Genomic DNA, 17,763 nt, shown 5'->3' with positions numbered 1-17,763 from the left:
GATTCATCTTTTTCAACTCTTGGCATTACTTGTGCCTCCTCTCTGTCCAAATCACTAAAAACTAGTGGAAGGCAAGGTTTCATAATTAAGAGAATGTCAGCTGTGAAGAATTTCCCTTTATATTAATGTTGATGAGGACAAGATTTTGTTTTCTGTTTTGGTAAATGTAATTTTTAGTTAGGCTTCTGTGAAAAGCAGTGGCTTTCTTCTCTGAAGTAATTAAGTTTTTTTTTTTTCTGTTTTGTATTCTTTGCAAATGAGTAAAGTAGTCCAATTAGCAAGCCGGTGTTCAAAATCTTCACTTGCAGTAATCATTCTGAAATATTGCAAATAGCATGGAATATTAGCTTTATTCTTTCTGCTTCTCAAAGTTTTAAATTAATTAAAATAAACTGAATATAAAATGTGGCACAACTTTATGGATAGAGATTGCCCACAGTTACTTGACTCTTCACATACATTTTATGATGGGAAAAACAAATGGGACAATCTATTTATGTTGGAAAAGTCTTTATTGTAAGAAAAATAAAAAAGAGTAACTTTGGCCATTTTTATTTACTATTATTGTCTTTTGTACCCACAGATAGGAAAGGAGAGGTTCCATAAATCTCAACATTGGGGCTTTTGCAACAATGTCAGGATGCTGGTGAGTGAGAATAAGCCTGGAGTAGGTGGAGATCTGCTATATGGCCAAAAGATAAAGCCTAAACACAGTGTATTTCCCAAAGGAGATGGAACCGATGCACCATCCTGGGTTGCTTTTGATAAGCAGGTAAGTCACATGATATTGGGGAGACATTAAAATGTCAAGTTTTATATGTAGATATAGGAAATAGCATCTTCGATATGTATATTAATGTTGTTTTAATTTTTGGCTTTTATACATATTGACTTTGTGCATAAAATTTTTTCAACTTTTTTTCTAAGTTGACAAAAATGTGAACAGTTGGCCCTCTGTGTCAGCAGGATCCATAGATATGGATTCAACCAACTTGCAGTCTAAAATATTTGGGATGGGGTATATCTATGTAGAGTGTATATGGACTTTTTTGTTTGGTGTTATTCTCCAAACAATCTCCTTTGGCAACTAATTACATAGGACTACATTGCACTAGGTATCATAGGTTGTTCAGAAATGAGTTAGAATATAAGAGGCTGTGTGGAGGTTTTATGCATACATTATGCATACTCAAACATCCTTGTTTATCTCTGGAACAAATTCCCTGCAGATACCAAGGGATGACTATACATTTAGGATGTACAACATGTGTTTTTGAACTATGTACCACCTGGGGATTCATCCCATATACAACCACCAAACCCAGACACTATTGCATATGCCAGCAAGATTTTGCTTACAGGACCTTGACAATGTTCTCTCTTGTAAATCTACGCCAATGCCTGGCAAATACAGAAGTGGATACTCACAGTCATCTATTGGATGAAACACAGGGCCCCTAATGAAGGAGCTAGAGAAAGTACCCAAGGAGCTAAAGGAATCTGCAACCCTATGGGAGGAACAACGATGTGAACTAACCACTGCCTCCCAGAGCTGTATCTCTAGTTGCATATGTAGCAGAGGATGGCCTAGTTGGCCATCAATGGGAGGAGAGGCCCTTGGTATTATGAAGATCATATGCCCCAGTACAGGGGAATGCCAGAGCCAGAAAGCAGGAGTGGGTAGGTTGGGGAGCAGGGCGGGGGGGGGGGGCTTTGGGGATAGCATTTGAAATTTAAATGAAGAAAATATCTAATAAAAAAGAAAAAAAGAAATATGTAACACATTGTGGATTGGCTAATTCAAGCAAACTAGCATGTGTATTACTTCAGGCTTTTCTTGGTAAGAAGTTGCTTTTGTTTGTTCGTTTTGTTTTTAAAGACAGGGTATCACTATGCAGCCCTGACTGGCCTAGAACTATCCATATAGACTAGGATGGTCTCAAACACCATATAGGCCAAGTTGGGCTGCCTTTGCTTACAAAGTACTGGTCAGAGGTGTGAGTCACCATGCCCAGTTAAGAATGCTTAAAATCTACTTTCTTGGTAAGTATATAATGCATTACTATTATCTGTAGTTGCTGTGGTATGTGCTACATTTCCAGAAGTTATTCTTTCTATCCAGTTTTAATTTTGTATCCTTTAGACAAGGTTACTTCCTGCCTAGCCTTAGACAAAAAACTTCAAGAGCAAAGGTACCTTAAACAAAGAAAAATTATCTTTGCTCAGTTGTTTCTGATAAGGCACTTTTGTTGTAGGGTATCAAATACTTATCTTTCCCAAATAGTGCTTATCAACCTTCATCTCATGCCTTTCTCTAGACAGAAGTATCTAAGAGTCAGGTCACCATGCCACTTTTGCCATTAACTAATCTTGTATGTTCTAAATGAGGCATTAAATAGGAATTGAAAAAAAATGTTTCCTATGTTGCATACTAAATTAAGTTCTCCATCCCTAACTACTGTAGTGTGAGGTGATAAGAACTGTTAAAGTAAACGGAAGATATGCCATTATTAGTCAAGGCCTCAAACCCATTTATATTGAAAGGCTGGTCTTAGAGTCCTGATTCTTCTGCCTCTGTCTTCTGAGGGATGGATTACATATATACACCATTATACCTTAATAATTTTAAGGTACATGTTTGCAAAGAATACACACAGAGATACAGCCAATAGTTCAATAAAGGGGGAATGCAGTTTATGTCTTGTCATCTATTTTTCTCTCTCCCACTCTAAAGATGGGGACTCTAATGATGTTCTTAAACTTGTTAGGCTAGCACTCTGTTGTTGACCATACCATCAGTATTTTAGTATCTATAGCAGGGAAAAAGAACAAAGGAAAGAAATCCAAGGCAAGCAGTTTTTTTCTATAAGGCAGCATATGGATGTGCCATGTTTACAGCAATCCTGAATCACAGCTTTATGCTTTGTTCTCTAAAATGAACTTGTTATATTGTTTTAGTTCCTCCCTGTAAATTGAAAAGAATTCAGGGCTAGATAAAGAATTCAAATCACAATATGCTCAGTTTATCAAGTGATTATTTTTTTAGTATGTTTTAACATGGATCAGTTGGCAATACTTTGATAATAATCAAAATGTCCTGAAATATGGTAGAAGTGACACATTCCCATGTCATCTGGGATATTATACATCAGTTAAAGCTCATGCTATTTGCAGCCCAGATATGATACTTATAAGAGATGTAACAGACCACAGGGACGCTTCTTCCCTGGGAAAGCAGCTTGATTTTCAACACGGGCCAATATTTCTTTAAAATTTTTTCCACGTCTGGTTCTGTTGTAGACTTAAAGCTCAAAAACAATTTCTGGGCTGACTGACTTGGCAATTCTGTATCTTTTAGAATATTTAATTTTAAGGGCCAAAGAAAAGATTCTATTTTTACTTCTTAAGTAAAAAAAAATTGTTGATAATATTTTTAATCCAGCATGGAAATAATAATATACCCTGCACCATTCTCTTGCATGTAACTTTGAAAATTCTCTTTATTTTATTTTTTTTCAATATTTAATATATGCTTTTTAAAGACACATTTTCACTTCTGTAAGTACTTATAAAATTATGTAGAATATTTCATGAAGGTGGAATTATAGTAGCCTGAGACTGCATGAGAAAATAAAGAGCTTGCTCCTTTCAAATATGACTAAATGCAACATAATTCTTTTGCTTATTTTTTTGGTCAACAACAATTAAATATTCATTGAGCTTTAAATGAGACCCTAAGACTCTGAGATATTAATGTGCCCTGGCAAGATGGTAAGCTAGCCAGCAGATCCTAGTTACTACCCATAGCAAATCATAAAGTGCTCAACAAAAGAAGTCAACACCTGTTAATCATTTGTTTTCTTAAAATGAGACACTTTTAACATGTTGTCAGCTTTTCAAATAGCTACTAATCCCAGAGATATGTGTAAGGTTATACTCTCAAATAATACAAAGTAGAAGTGAAGGCAATTCTTTGGAGGCCATATTCAAATGAGTATCTGTATTAAATGTTATTGATGCCTAACCAGGTCCACATTAGGAGGTGTATTCCCAGCCCCTAGCTGCTGTGACTGCTTTTCCACACTTATAAACCTCTCTGGAGCCTTGCCCATGCTGATGGAAGTTGAAGCACCCAGACATATCCCAGCCCTTCCCTAGAAGCTGACAAGATTAATCAAAGCCAAGGGGTTCTGCTTCATTCTCTCAAGGTGAACCAATTATATGCAATGATCCAGGCTCCCTTGGATTGTAAGGCCAGAGTTCAACTTGCTCTGTGAATGCATGATTGCTTTGCTTATTCCCCCTTCATTTGGTGCTTTTATCCCGTCCTTAAAAATTCCTCTCAAGGGGGCTGGTTTGATGGCTCAGTCGGTAAGAGCACCAACTGCTCTTCCGAAGGTCCTGAGTTCAAATCCTAGCAACTATATGATGGCTCACAACCATCCGTAAGGAGATCTGACTCCCTCTTCTGGAGTGTCTGAAGACAGCTACAGTGTATTTACATATAATAAATAATTAAATCTTTAAAAAAAAATCCTCTCAAGATGTGGTACCAGTTCTGCCTCTCCTCTTGCAGTATCCAGTTGCTGCTGGTATATGAGCTCAGAGAGCACAGGGCATAGTGGTTCCAGATTCCACTTCTATTGATGAGGTGTCTGGATACCACTGCTACACTTGTTCAGAGAGGACAGGACAAGTCCAAACTGGATGGGGTCCATAGTATGTCTTTTCCTTTCAGGAGTCATATGCTGCTGCCTACCAGGCCAGGAGTGGGTAAAGTGGAGACTTCTCTGATAATGGTGTAAAAAAAAAAATGTAATCCCAAACCAGGGTTTCTACCCAGCCTTTGACCATTTAGTTCCCCAACACAAAATCTTTATATATACAACAAGCCTTAAACAGCACAACAGCTGGGCAAATATCTACACTCTATGCTATTAAATTTCTATTTTCCTATTGATAACCCTGAACTATTACTTACTATTCATCTGGGCTGCTCTTAACTCCAAATGGCCAGCCCTCACGGCCATATTTTTATGGCTCACCTAACTGATCGTAGCTTCTCCTTCTTCTACCTTCTTGTTCTCCTTGTTCTATGATCCCAAGCCCAGGAAACCTAAACCCCACCTGTGGCTTTTTCTGCTCAACTATTGGCTGTTGACATCTTTATTTAGCAATCAGAAATAACTTGTGGGGGGCAGGGTCACAGGTTTACAGGCAGACTCCAGTTCTTGGGGGCCCATACTTGGCATTACAGTAGAGAGCAAGGCCAACCTCAACAATTCCCCTTTTAGTCCAATAAAAGGCTCATATTCTCTCAGATATGAATTGAATAAAATTAAAATAATTATGAAAAATATAAGGTATAATATATATTTATAATGTGTAGTCCATTATATTTGCCATTTTAGATAAAGTATTTTATCATTTTAACTTATTGAGTTTATAATTCTGTACCTCAGTCGTCTTTGGAGATTAATATCTCTAGATAAATATACTTATATCTATTTCCTCTTTATATAAATTGAATCAATATCCTTTCCTATATTTAACTTCATTTAAATGTCCTTCTATTTACTGTATAAGCCTATTTTCAGGCCAACATATACGTATCATGTGCTTAAGGTAGTGTTGAAATGTTAATTCATTTTATTTTCTATAATTTTTTGATTGCAGGAGGCATGCAGCCTTGCATTCTGCTCTATGAACAGCAGGACTTTGTCTGCTTCATTGCACAGTGGGGGCTTTTTAGAATGTACATGCTTAAGCTGCATCTCTAAGGCAGCATAGAGCAGCATTTGAGAAGACCTTAGGCTAGGCCGAAGTCCGAGCCTGCTGCTTGGGGTGTTGTTTGGTTTGGGGGGGGCACAGCTGTGTCTTAGCTTATCCTATGAACCCCTGAATCATGTGCGCCAAATCTGTATATTTCCAGTCCTAAACCCCGAGGATCTTGGAGAAAAACTGTGTGGCTCAGAAACGAATTCTCTCTATTTTCTATCTTAAATGGACAGCATGTGTTTTCCATTAGGCGATGTGAAATTAAATTATTTTTTAAAAAAGTTTTTGCCAGACTTTGAGGTGCCAATATGTTGTAAAAAATTTTTAATCCCAAACTGGGATTTCTATTCAAACTTTGACCATTTAATTCCCTGATAAAACACACACACACACACACACACACACACACACACACACACACACACACAACCTTTATATATGTATAGTAAGCTTCAAACAGCACAAAATCTAGGCAGATATCTATCCTCTGATATTAGAATCTACTTTCCTATAGATAACCCTGAGTTATTACTTACTATGCTTCATTTGGCCTGCTCTAAACTCCAATTGGCCAGCCCTCATGGCCATGTTTTCATGACTCACCTAACCCATGGTGGCTTCTCTCTCTTCCTTCACCTTCTTCTCCTCCTCAAGGTTCTCCTCAGACTCCAAGCCTGGGAAACCTAAACCTTACTTTTGTCTCTCTTGCCCAGCTATTGGCTGTTGGCATCTTTATTTACCAATTAGTTAGAAATAATGTGGGGGCATGGTCATGGGTTTACCTGCAGACTCCAGATCTTCCGGGGCCCACACTTAGCATTATAATAAACAGCAAAACCAAACCTCAACAGTAGAATCTAGTGTTTCATCCTCTTTAAATAAACAAAGGCCTTCTCTGACTATCTTTAATGAAACAGCTCTTTGAGATCTTACCTTGTTTGTATTTCTTTACTGGTGATGGATTTGAAGACATGCACTTTATTTGGGGTGAACAAAGGGTCTTATATTTTGGAGGGATGGGTGTGAGAATATCTAGGTAGGGAAAGGTCATTGGCTGAAGGCTAAGGCTACCGAGGAGCCTCATTAGCATGTAGAGGCATTTCAGGTGGTGGGAAAGTGAAAAACTACCTGTGTCAACCTGCTCTGAGGCAGGCATGGAAACAGGAAGAGAGTTAGCTCTACTCCTGCTGGTCTCAAGTTTGAGATTTATGGGATTTAAGCATGCTCCACCTCACCACTTCTGTGCCATTTCCTCTGGTGCAATGGTCCACATGCCCCACAAGATAAATCCCTGTTTCAGGCTCCACTTTTGTATGTCCCAGCCTAGGATAATTACAGTTATATCTGTGGTTGTAAAGGTGACTATCAAAATACTCCGGTTAGACAGACCATCACCTGACCAGTAGAGAAAGTTCTATTTGCAGTCACCAAAAAGTCAGTATGTGTTATCATGGCCCCTGCTGTGAATACATATTGCCAGTCACCCTTCATTCATTCACTTGATTATTTTATAGGTGGACTATCAGTTTTATTCAGGCTGGAAATGTGACTATTTAAAATTGTTTACCTTGTAGCTGTATTCCTTGTTTCTTATAACCACTCATTTCATCCAATCAGTGGTGCATATTACTTTCTGCTAATGATATATATGTTAATGTTTATTCTAGGACAGTTCTTGTTTTTTAGTGAAAGGAATCAGGCTCAGGTGGTATGATTTTTCCTATTCACCATTTTCTTGTTTGTAATTACTGAAAATTTTGTCAGCTCTAGTAGCCACTCTTTGAGTATGGTAGAGATAAATGGACCCTACATGTACAAGCCTGGACTGACTTTTTCTAGACTTCTTAAGTGAGAAAAATCAGACCCTAGTTCAGAAGTTCTCCACTTATAGAAGCATTTGGAAATGTGGTGGAGGTATTCCAATTCACCACAAAGTGTAAAGAGTAAGGTTATACTAGGATAAATTGAGAGAGGTACTTGTTTTGGGTTATCCATTTAAGTTGATCCCTAAGTTTAACAATTATTCTGGATAATATTTACTATAATGTATTTAAGAGTAAATGTAAAAATGTCACAATTAGCAAAATAACATACTAAACAATGGTAGGATCAATAACTGTGTCATGCGATCCACATTTAGCCTGAAGTGAAAAGCTTAGTAGTATTGTTTTTTTTTTCATTTTTAGCATTTCTATATTTTGTTCATCGGGATTTTTTTTACATTAATTTTGAAGTTTTAAACTACCTCATAGGTGGGGTAGTAGTTACTAAGAGGTCTGCTACCAATGACTGCCTGGGTGCCAAAATGCATGTGAAACAGGCAACCCTGTACTGCACAGAATCACTTTACCTAAAATGACAGCCATGCTTCTGTTGAGAAAGCCTAATTTGTCTTAAAACACTTAGCACTGGGATGATTGATGCAAATAGCTAAAACAAGTTTGCTTGATACTCTCCACTTCTGAAAAGCTATTGATGTCATTGATTAGCTAAGGAAAAGAAGGCCATCATATGCCAAGCTAAAAGTCCAACTACTCTACAGTCATACTGGAGCACATAACATGAACACAGCTAAGCTTGGTGGCTAGGACATGCAATGTCAACCACTCAGGTGTCTAAGGCAGGAAGACATTAAGTTCAAGGACTGCCTGGAAAATAGAGTAAGTTCAAGGCCAGTTTGGGCAAGTTCCTGAGACTCTATCTCAAAATGAAAAAAAAAAAAAAAGAAAAGAAAAGAAACGAAAAAAAAAAAAAGAAAGAAAGAAACAACCAAACAAAAAACAATCAATCAAAAAACAAGGTTAGATATATAGCTCAGTAGAACACTTTTCTAGTGTGAGACCCTAGGTTTAATTCCCAGTACTAGAAACAAAAACAAACAAAAAGAATGTTGTTCAAACCACAAAATGCGTCATTCACTCTTAATGGTTCCCAGCTACCATCCTAGTACCTTCATTAAGAAGAAGCAGAAATAATTGGAGTGAATATGTAATGAATATGTAAATAAGGAATCATACATTCACAAGAAGTGCTAGGATCTGAGATTGAGTGTTGGAGGCACTCGTTCTAGTGCTATGGACCATTAACTATCTGTGTGCCCATAGCTTAGTCATTCTACCTCTCTAAGCATCAGCTGCCTTGACTTCATGTGACTTGACTAGATGATTTCTAAGAAGTTTTTGCCTCTGGCCATTTAGACATCTATTCATGCTAGAATTGGGCCTAGGGTTTTAATTACATCAGTATTTAGCAGTATGTGTAGGTCTTAGCAGTTTGTGATATGTTGCAGTTGGTTACTATTATATATAATCCTATGGTTAGCTGCTTTTATAAAAAGTCAAAATATTTAGAAATGTGTAGATAACTAAGTGCTTTTCTATGACTTTTATCTGGATGTTAAGCACCATTTACATTAACTATATAATTATGCTCTCATTTCTTTTCATTTTTTCAGTGGCAGCTAGTTAGTGTAATTTATTTGCTATTTCATAAATGATTCTATTATAGAAAATGCCAGGATAAAGGTTGATCTTATGGAGTATACATTCATTTAAAAGTACTATTTTATTTTTTCCATTTATTAAAACATAATTATAATTAAAACTACTGACCACTGAATTAGAATTTTAATTACTTCCCATTAATTGACTTTGAGTTTATAGTGAGCTAATTATATAGTATTTTATGAATCTTTCTACTTTAAACAATATAAAAATAATTCAGTCTTTTGGGTCACCTTGATTTTCTTTGTGTTCATGTGCTTGAATAGGTTGTGTGTGTGTGTGTTTGTGTGTGCATGTGTGTGTGCATACACACGCACATGAGAGCACATTTGTGAAAGTCAGTGGGTTAACCTTGGGTATGGTTGGTTCTTCAGGAGCTATCCACTTTGTTTTTGAAACAGTTTCTCACTGGGATCTGGAGTTCAACAAGTAGGTTTGGCTGGCTGGCCATCAAAATTTCAATGATTCCTGTTTCTGTCTCCAGTGTGTGTCACCATGCCTGGGTTTTTATGTTAGAGATAGAACTCAGGGTGTCATACATGATAGTCATTTTTCTGTCATTCACTGAGCCCCTGACTTAAAAATTGAGAAAGTTAGTTTCTTATTGCTTTCTTAGCAGGTATTAGAAAAGACATAAAGTAAGATTAGAGTTTGTGTAAGGGATATTGGGGGAGGGCTTATTGAAAAGAAGAGTTGTTCTGGATTAGATATTATCAGGAAGCCGGAGTACTTTTATGAGTTGGGAAATGTTAACATATCTCTTTGACAGAGAGATCAGACTAGAGAGTAGCTATTGCTGTAATTGGGAGAAAACCTACCTATGAACCAGAAAAGGGGGAGTTTGACGTTTTTTTTTTGTTGTTGTTTTTTTTTGTTTTGTTTTGTTTTTTTTTTTTGTGAGTGTGTCGGGGGGAATCCTGGATATCATTTATTTTCTGTCACACATGATTATGGAGTTGTCTTGGTATTTCTTTATCCATCATAGTTACAGGGTGGCCCTGTCTGGTGTTGTTGATTGAAATTATTCTTGTTCCCCAGTGAAACACCAGGCCTGCTGACAGTATTAGGTGGACAGGCCTCAGGGGCTGATTTTCTTTTCTAGTCCAGTACCAGTAAATCTTCCAAATTTTTCTGTAGGGTGATTTAGGACTAGTTAACTACATAAAAGTTTCACATGATTAACAAAGAACAATGCATAAAAACAGATTGTAGGAATCTTGCCTAAAGTCAATTAGGTATATTATAAAATATAATCCGTGTATCAAATTAAAAGACAGTTACACTTTGAAAATTGTCAGGTACTATACCTTTAAGCTGTACCTCAAATTGTAAATGGAAACTTTTCTATAAGTTTATGTAATTTTTAAATGATCTGATTTCTGATAGAAACATTTTATAAGAGACCAATATGTATAATTATAACAGTGTAATTGCAGTATGTTGCCATCTAATTCCCATGTTTTACTCACAATTATATAAATCTTTAGCTATTTAGCTTTAGAAAAGAAATCAAAAGGCCTGTCTGAAATCAAATTTGATACCCCAAATTCTCAACTATGTATCCTACATTTATCATTAAGAGTAAAGTACACAATTACAGTGTTTAAATTTATGTTAAAATGAGAGTTTCCAATTTCATTATACAATGTGGGTTTCTTTAATCTTCTTTTGAAATTCAGAAAGCATTTAATTAAAAAGTATCCTGAAAACTGGTATAATTTTTTTGGAATTAAAAGAATGAGATTCATAAATGAGTATTTTACTAAAGAAGAGTTTCTCTCTTTTCTATATAATCTATAAATTGACTCCCTGACAAAATTTTAAGACCTTTTCCATGGGTCTGTGCTCAAAAAGAAAAAAAGGAAAGGAAAAAATATTTATTTTTATTATGATATGTATATGCTTTTTAAAAAGGTTTATTTTTATTTTTAATTGTTTGTGGGGTTGCTGTGTGTGTGGCTTCAGTTCCCCATACAAGGGCCAGAAGAGTATGTCAGATCTCCCCAGAGCTTACAGATGGCTTATAGCCTGAAGTGGATGTTCTACAAACCAAATTTGAATCTTCTGGAAGAGTAGTACAAGTAAGCTCTTAATCACTGAGCTATCTCTTCAGTCCCAGTTTGTTTTTGTTTTTAAGCAACAGGCCATAGCTTATTCTCATTAGCCTAAAGTCCTTTTAAGTGTTTTTAAGCTGAAACTTTAGTACCTATCCTATTAGAATGGCTATAATTTTTTTTATTTATTTATTTATTTATTTTCCATTTTTTATTAGGTATTTAACTCATTTACATTTCCAATGCTATACCAAAAGTCCCCCATATCCACCCACCCCCACTCCCCTGCCCACCCACTCCCCCTTTTTGGCCCTGGTATTCCCCTGTACTGGGGCATATAATGTTTGCAAGTCCAATGGGCCTCTCTTTCCAGTGATGGCCGACTAGGCCATCTTTTGATATATATGCAGCTAGAGTCAAGAGCTCCGGGGTACTGGTTAGCTCATAATGTTGTTCCACCTATAGGGTTGCAGATCCCTTTAGCTCCTTGGCTACTTTCTCTAGCTCCTCCATTGAGAGCCCTATGATCCATCCATTAGCTGACTGTGAGCATCCACTTCTGTGTTTGCTGGGCCCCGGCATAGTCTCACAAGAGACAGCTACATCTGCGTCCTTAGAATGGCTATAATTTAAAAGGAATAACAACACATTCCTAGTGTGATACCACCATACCACCACTTTAAAAGACAGTATGGTAGCATTTAAAGTAGACATATATTTACCACATGATCAAATGATTTCACTCCTACATACCTATCAAACTAAAATTGAAGCACATATACCAAAACACACTTATACATTTTATTTTTATTTTAAATAGATTTATTTCATGAATATGAAGGTTTGCTTGCTAATATATATGTACACCATGTACATTCCACGTACTGTCAAAGGTCAGAAGAGGGACTTAGACCTTCTAGAATTAGTTACAGATGGTCATGAGCCCTCATGTTGGTACTGAAAACTAAAACCAGATCCTCTGCAGGAGCAGCAAGTACTTTTTACTGCAGAGCCATTTCTCCAACACCCCTCTCTCTTTTTTTTGTATGTGAATTTTTAAAAATTTTGTGTATGTATGCAAGAGTACATATGTTTGTGTAAGTGAAAGTGTGCATGTGCATGTGGAGGCCTCACATATTCCCTCAGAAGCCAGCCACATTTTTTTTTGAGACAGGGTCTCTCATTGGAACCTGAAGTTCATCTATTTATCTAGACTGGCTAGCCAGTGAGATCAAGGGGTTTTCCTGGCACCAGTTGTCCAGCCTTGAAATTACAAATGCTCTCCACGACTAGCTATTTTATGTGAGTTCTGGGGGCTGCACTCAGGACCTCATGATTGCACAAGTACTTCAAAGACTTAATCATTTCTTCAGCCTTCACTTATTTATTTATTTATATAGCTGCATTATTTACAGTAGCTCAACCAGGGAATAACATAAACATCTATTCACTTAAAATGGATAAACAAAATTATTCAGCAATATAAACTCTTGTGAACCACAAAAGCATACTAAATGAAATATAGAAGCCTTCATAGTATATGGTTTCACCTACATGAAATTCTAGAAAAGAAAATATATAGGAAAAAGCAAATCAATCCCTGCTTGGGGCATGCGGAGGGAAACATTTCAAGGGTTATAGGAATGTCCTAAACTAGACTATCCTAAACTAGATTGTGGAAATCATTATACAGCACTATAAATTTATAAAAATCCAATGACTGACCAGTGTAATTATAGGAGGTAAATTTTATGGTATACAAATTACAGCGTAGTGGCAGAAGGACTAGAAGAGGTGAAGGGGATTGCAACCCCACAGGAAGGACAACATCAGCTGGCCAGACCACCCAGTGCTCCCAGGGACCAACCAAGGAGTGTACAGGGCTCCAGATATATAGGTAGCAGAGGATGGCCTTGTCTGACATCAACAAGGGGGAGGTCCTACATCCTGTGGAGGTTTGATGCCCCAGTGTAAAGAGATGCTGGAGGGGTGAGGTGGGAGAGGGTGGGTGGGTGGTGGGGAGCACCCTCATAGAGGTAAAAGGGAGGGAGGAGAGGAAGGTTGTGGGATGGGGTCTTGTGCAGGAGTAACCATGAAGTGGGATATCATTTGAGATATAAAAAAAATGGAATGATTAATTAAAAAAACTGAAAAAATGACAGCTTAATATATGGTTTTGAATTATTGTCCCACAAAAATACTATGTACTAGGTGACTTAAAAACAAAATGTATATTCTTAGGGGTTGAAGAAATAGCCAGAGGCTGTTCTTCCAGAGGTCTTGAGTTCAATTCCTAACAACCACATTGTGGTTTGCAATCATCTCTAATGAGTTCTGATGCCCTCTTTTAGCATGCAGATGTACATGCAGACAGAATACTCAAATACATAATATAAATAAATCTTTTTAAAAACCAACAAAAATAAGTTGTATTTTCCTCACAGTTCTGGAGGTTGGAAGCCAAGTGTCAAATGTCAAAGTAGGGTTGGATTCTCTTGAGACTTGCCTCCTTGACTGGCAGATCACTATCTCTCCCCCCCCACCCCCCTCCCCACTACTTCACAAATGGTTATTCACTGTGTGCATGGACTTTTTAAAAATATAAAATCCTGTCATTTCTTGAGATAAACTTTAGGTATAGAAGTCATGGTTACTTATATATTTTCCACTTGTGATTTTAAACCAGCCGAAGGTTTATTTTAAACATTTAAAATTACTGAAGATTTTTGACTTTCCATTTGAATACTAATAGTGGGAAATAGTACAAATACTAACTGTGAATTGTATGTGAACCATATTCCTGATTTCTAAAATAATTTTGAAGTAATATTGGACTCATGGAAATAACAAAATGGTACAGTGAGTGTGCCCTTTCTTCAGATTTCCCTAACAATGACATTTTATTTAACCATAACAAGAAACCAAGACACCTCAATTCCCTTCGATAGTTCTCTTATGTCCTCTTCACTTAGTCCTCCTCCCATTTAACAGCATGTATTTATTTTATAACTTTTCAGTTTTCCTCTTTTAGATTTATATATTTATATGTTCGTATTCCCTACATTTACTTATAAACAGCATGTTCATACCTGGTGTCTAGAGAGGTCAGAAGGCATCCATTCCCTTGGAACTGGAGTTACCCATAGTTGTGAGCCACTATATGGGTGCTGGAAAACAAACATGGATCCTCTGCTAGAGCTACAAATGCTCTTAACTACCAAGTCACACCTTTAGTCCATAATTTTGATTTTTATGTATATGGTTGTTCTGCTTGTATTATGTGTGTCTTTGTACTACTTATATGCCTGGTACCTACAGAGGCTCAGGTATCAGAATCCACAGAAGTGAAGTTTTAGAAGATTATGAATTACCAGATAGATGCTGGGAATTGTACTTTATCCCTCTGAAACAGCAGCCAGTAATCTTAACTGCTGAACTATTTCTCTAGCCCCAAGATTTATTTTTATTATTTTTAATTATGTATCTATGTGTGGGTATGTACATATGAGTGCAGGTGCCTGTGGAGGGCAGAAGCAGACACTGGATGCCCTGGAGTTGGAGTTAGAAGTTGTGAGCCATCTAATGTATGTGCTATAATCTAACATCTGCACAAAGCAGTGCTCTTAGCTATTGAGCCATATTGTCACTTCCCTCCTCCAAGTTTTTCTGAGTTCCTTCACTATAACTTAGTTTTATCTGTTCTTGCATTTCATGTAAATAGAATCTGGAATCAGACTTATATAAGATATGAAATATACATTTGATAATATTATATATATATATATAGAAATCAAATATAACAAATTCCCATGAAAGATTTCTGGGTGTCTTTACTGTGGGTTTTAGTCTTCTGGGTTGATAGCCCCATTTTTAAACATGTAATTGTGTTTTCCCCAAAATACACTGCTGCTCTCATCTCCTTCTGAGGTTCTTTGAGAGCATTTGAAGAAGTTAAAATTGTCCATACCTTTCCATTTATTTTAATAATACTCCTCTATTTACCTTGTTTGGGCATTGCCTTTAGTTGTTGTTTTAATATTTGTTCCTTTGGGGTTTTCATTTTGAGAGAGAGAGGGAGAAAACATAAACAAGAGGAGTCGAGGAAGGGGAAAACAATATCTAAATATACTGTACGAAAACACTTTTAAATAAAAACAAAAAATACATGTTTTGAGTAGGATGTTCATTGTGTTATTCTGTGTGACAAAAAGTCTTTTGATAATGAATATTCTCTAGGAACACATGTCATTATCTCCCCCTTCTTCCTCCATAGAATGTTTATTTTTGCTGCATTATCCTGCATATTTAATTTTTGTTGCTATATACCCCCATTCTCTTCTCCAATTCTATTTTGTTTTCTGCTGTATATTCTCTCACCCCTACCTTTCCTCCTTCTACTTGCATACCATGTATTACCTTCCTTGCCCCATGCTGTAAGCCTTCATTTCCATTCTTCATGGACCCCTTCCTAGTTTCCTTTAAGTGTGGATAAAGCCATATATCACTTTTGTAAACCTTTTATCAAAATTACAAAGAAACGAAGGAATAAGGCTGTCTATTCTAGAAAATGACTGCACGTTATTTAAAGATACCCAGAAATATTAATCTTTGTTTTTTCTTCCGTGTGGCTCCATCTCCTTGTTTTTTGTTGTTATTTTTGTTTTTTGTTGTTTTGTCTTTTTTATTTTTGTCCTGTGGTTTTCGTTTCTTTGTTGCTTCTACCTCTGGCCATGCTTCTATTTTCTTTTCTCATTTAATGGACTCTTTTTATTCATTCTATTAACATTTATTTCCATCCCTTTCCATCTCCTAACCATGAAAATCCTAAATCCTTCCTTTTCCCTACTTCGTTTTCCTGTTTGCAGCCTTGGAGTTGCTGGCTGCTTTTTTTTTAACATTAGCCATCATCACTATCAATAATATTATCAGAGTTATCTTCCTTTGTTTTACCCCCAGATTTGGAGCTTCTGTGCATCTGACTCCTGCAGTGGATCATTATCAGAAATTAACTCTACATCTAGTGCTTGGGGTGAGGGAGTGGTCCTTTGGAAACTTGGCCCTTCTTGACTCTAAGACAGCTTAGAACCTATATTTACCATCTTGGCCACATTTTGAATCTCCGTTTTCCTGTTTCCTCATCTATTCATTGCAAATGACAGAATCTACCTTAGAGTTTCCCTTGACATCAAATGGATAATGGATATCAAACATTCAAACCCATGCTAGTAGTCATGCAGAATTAACTTCCATCCTTTGCCTCAGGCTTGCTTTGTTTCTTTACAGTGTCAGAAGGTCAGTGTTACCAGGGAGCATAAAGTAGACACTTAAGACTATCACAGGCTATCACCCATGTTGCAGGATTCTTATATTTTCCTTTGAAATCAATTACAACATATAGCAGAACAAGTCTGCAGCTTTTGCCACTGATTTCACGGTGTTCTATCAAGAAGCCATTAAGTCATCTGTGTGGAACCATTCCCAATTGTTCTTCTATGTACTATTTTGACTTGGGCCACTACAGATAGTTTTTAAAATCTTCTAGTATTTAAGTACAAGGGTTTATGATGTCTTGTTTTGTTTTAGCAAAATTACTTAATGTCTTTTATGGAGAATGTCAATACCTACATACCTGTTTTCATTATTCTGAACTAAGAGCAATCAGTAATAAACTGACAACCATGCTAACACTCTGAGTGTGCAGAACTTGTACAGATTTCATAGCATTGTCATTTGTCTAGGTTAAGGGAAATTAACATAGCTATTTTGTTTATTGTAATGCTATTTATTTTGCAACCCATCTTGTTTTCTCCTTTCTGCTCTTGCCATGAAATCTTTTCTAAGGGAAGTTGTCTACAGTTGCTTCTACTTGGTGATTTTCTTCCACCTGACTTTACAGGTCAGTTACTTTGGCATTTATGTTTCAAAAATAGATAAAAAAAAACCCTGTATGTTCCATTCTAGTTGAATTGACCTTTATTAAAGCTTTGCTTCTCATGGATATGTAATGGGGACCCTACTGTGTGCTCTCAGCTTTCTATTTACTATATAATACTTGTGTAGCAAACTTGCCCTTCTTATTCCACTTTGTCCCCTTCTCCATTTCTTAGGGGTTCCTTTGAGTTTTTCAGTTGGGATTTTTAAAACATATCTATTGGTTCTCTGGGACTTTCATATCATGTACCTTGATTATACTCACTTCCATAGTCCTTTCCTGTCCAGCTCTCCTTATAACCCCCCCAAAAGTAAAAATAAAAACGAGGGGAAAAGCCCAATTTCTGTTGTCTATATTCACTGGAGCATGGTCAAACTCTTAGTGCCCCTTAAATAGAATTGACTCCATCTCCTCCTGGACCTCTGTCAGAAGCCATCAATGTGGAGGGCTACCCTTCAGTACTTCTATCACATTTTTTCAGAGTTCTCTTTGGTAG

General features: G+C 36.7%; 1 protein-coding gene and 1 long non-coding RNA gene across 3 annotated transcripts in view; one reads left to right on the top strand and one right to left on the bottom strand.

The window, feature by feature from the left end:
- The window catches only part of Efhc2 (EF-hand domain (C-terminal) containing 2), a 188,001-nt gene that overhangs the window by 37,800 nt on the left and 132,438 nt on the right, over positions 1 to 17,763 (top strand). For both annotated transcript variants that reach the window (XM_006527706.4, NM_028916.5), the window contains one exon: positions 584 to 772. In XM_006527706.4, the coding sequence (XP_006527769.1) occupies positions 641 to 772 (132 nt within the window). In that variant the 5' untranslated portion in view covers positions 584 to 640. The remainder of the gene's footprint in view (positions 1 to 583; positions 773 to 17,763) is intronic.
- The window catches only part of Gm35105, a 203,063-nt gene that overhangs the window by 172,379 nt on the left and 12,921 nt on the right, over positions 1 to 17,763 (bottom strand). The gene's annotated exons all lie outside the window — the stretch shown is intronic.

This window comes from Mus musculus, chromosome X, assembly GCF_000001635.26.
Source record: "Mus musculus strain C57BL/6J chromosome X, GRCm38.p6 C57BL/6J".
Taxonomy (NCBI): Eukaryota; Metazoa; Chordata; class Mammalia; order Rodentia; family Muridae; genus Mus; species Mus musculus.
This window is presented reverse-complemented; position numbering and strand designations above follow the sequence as displayed.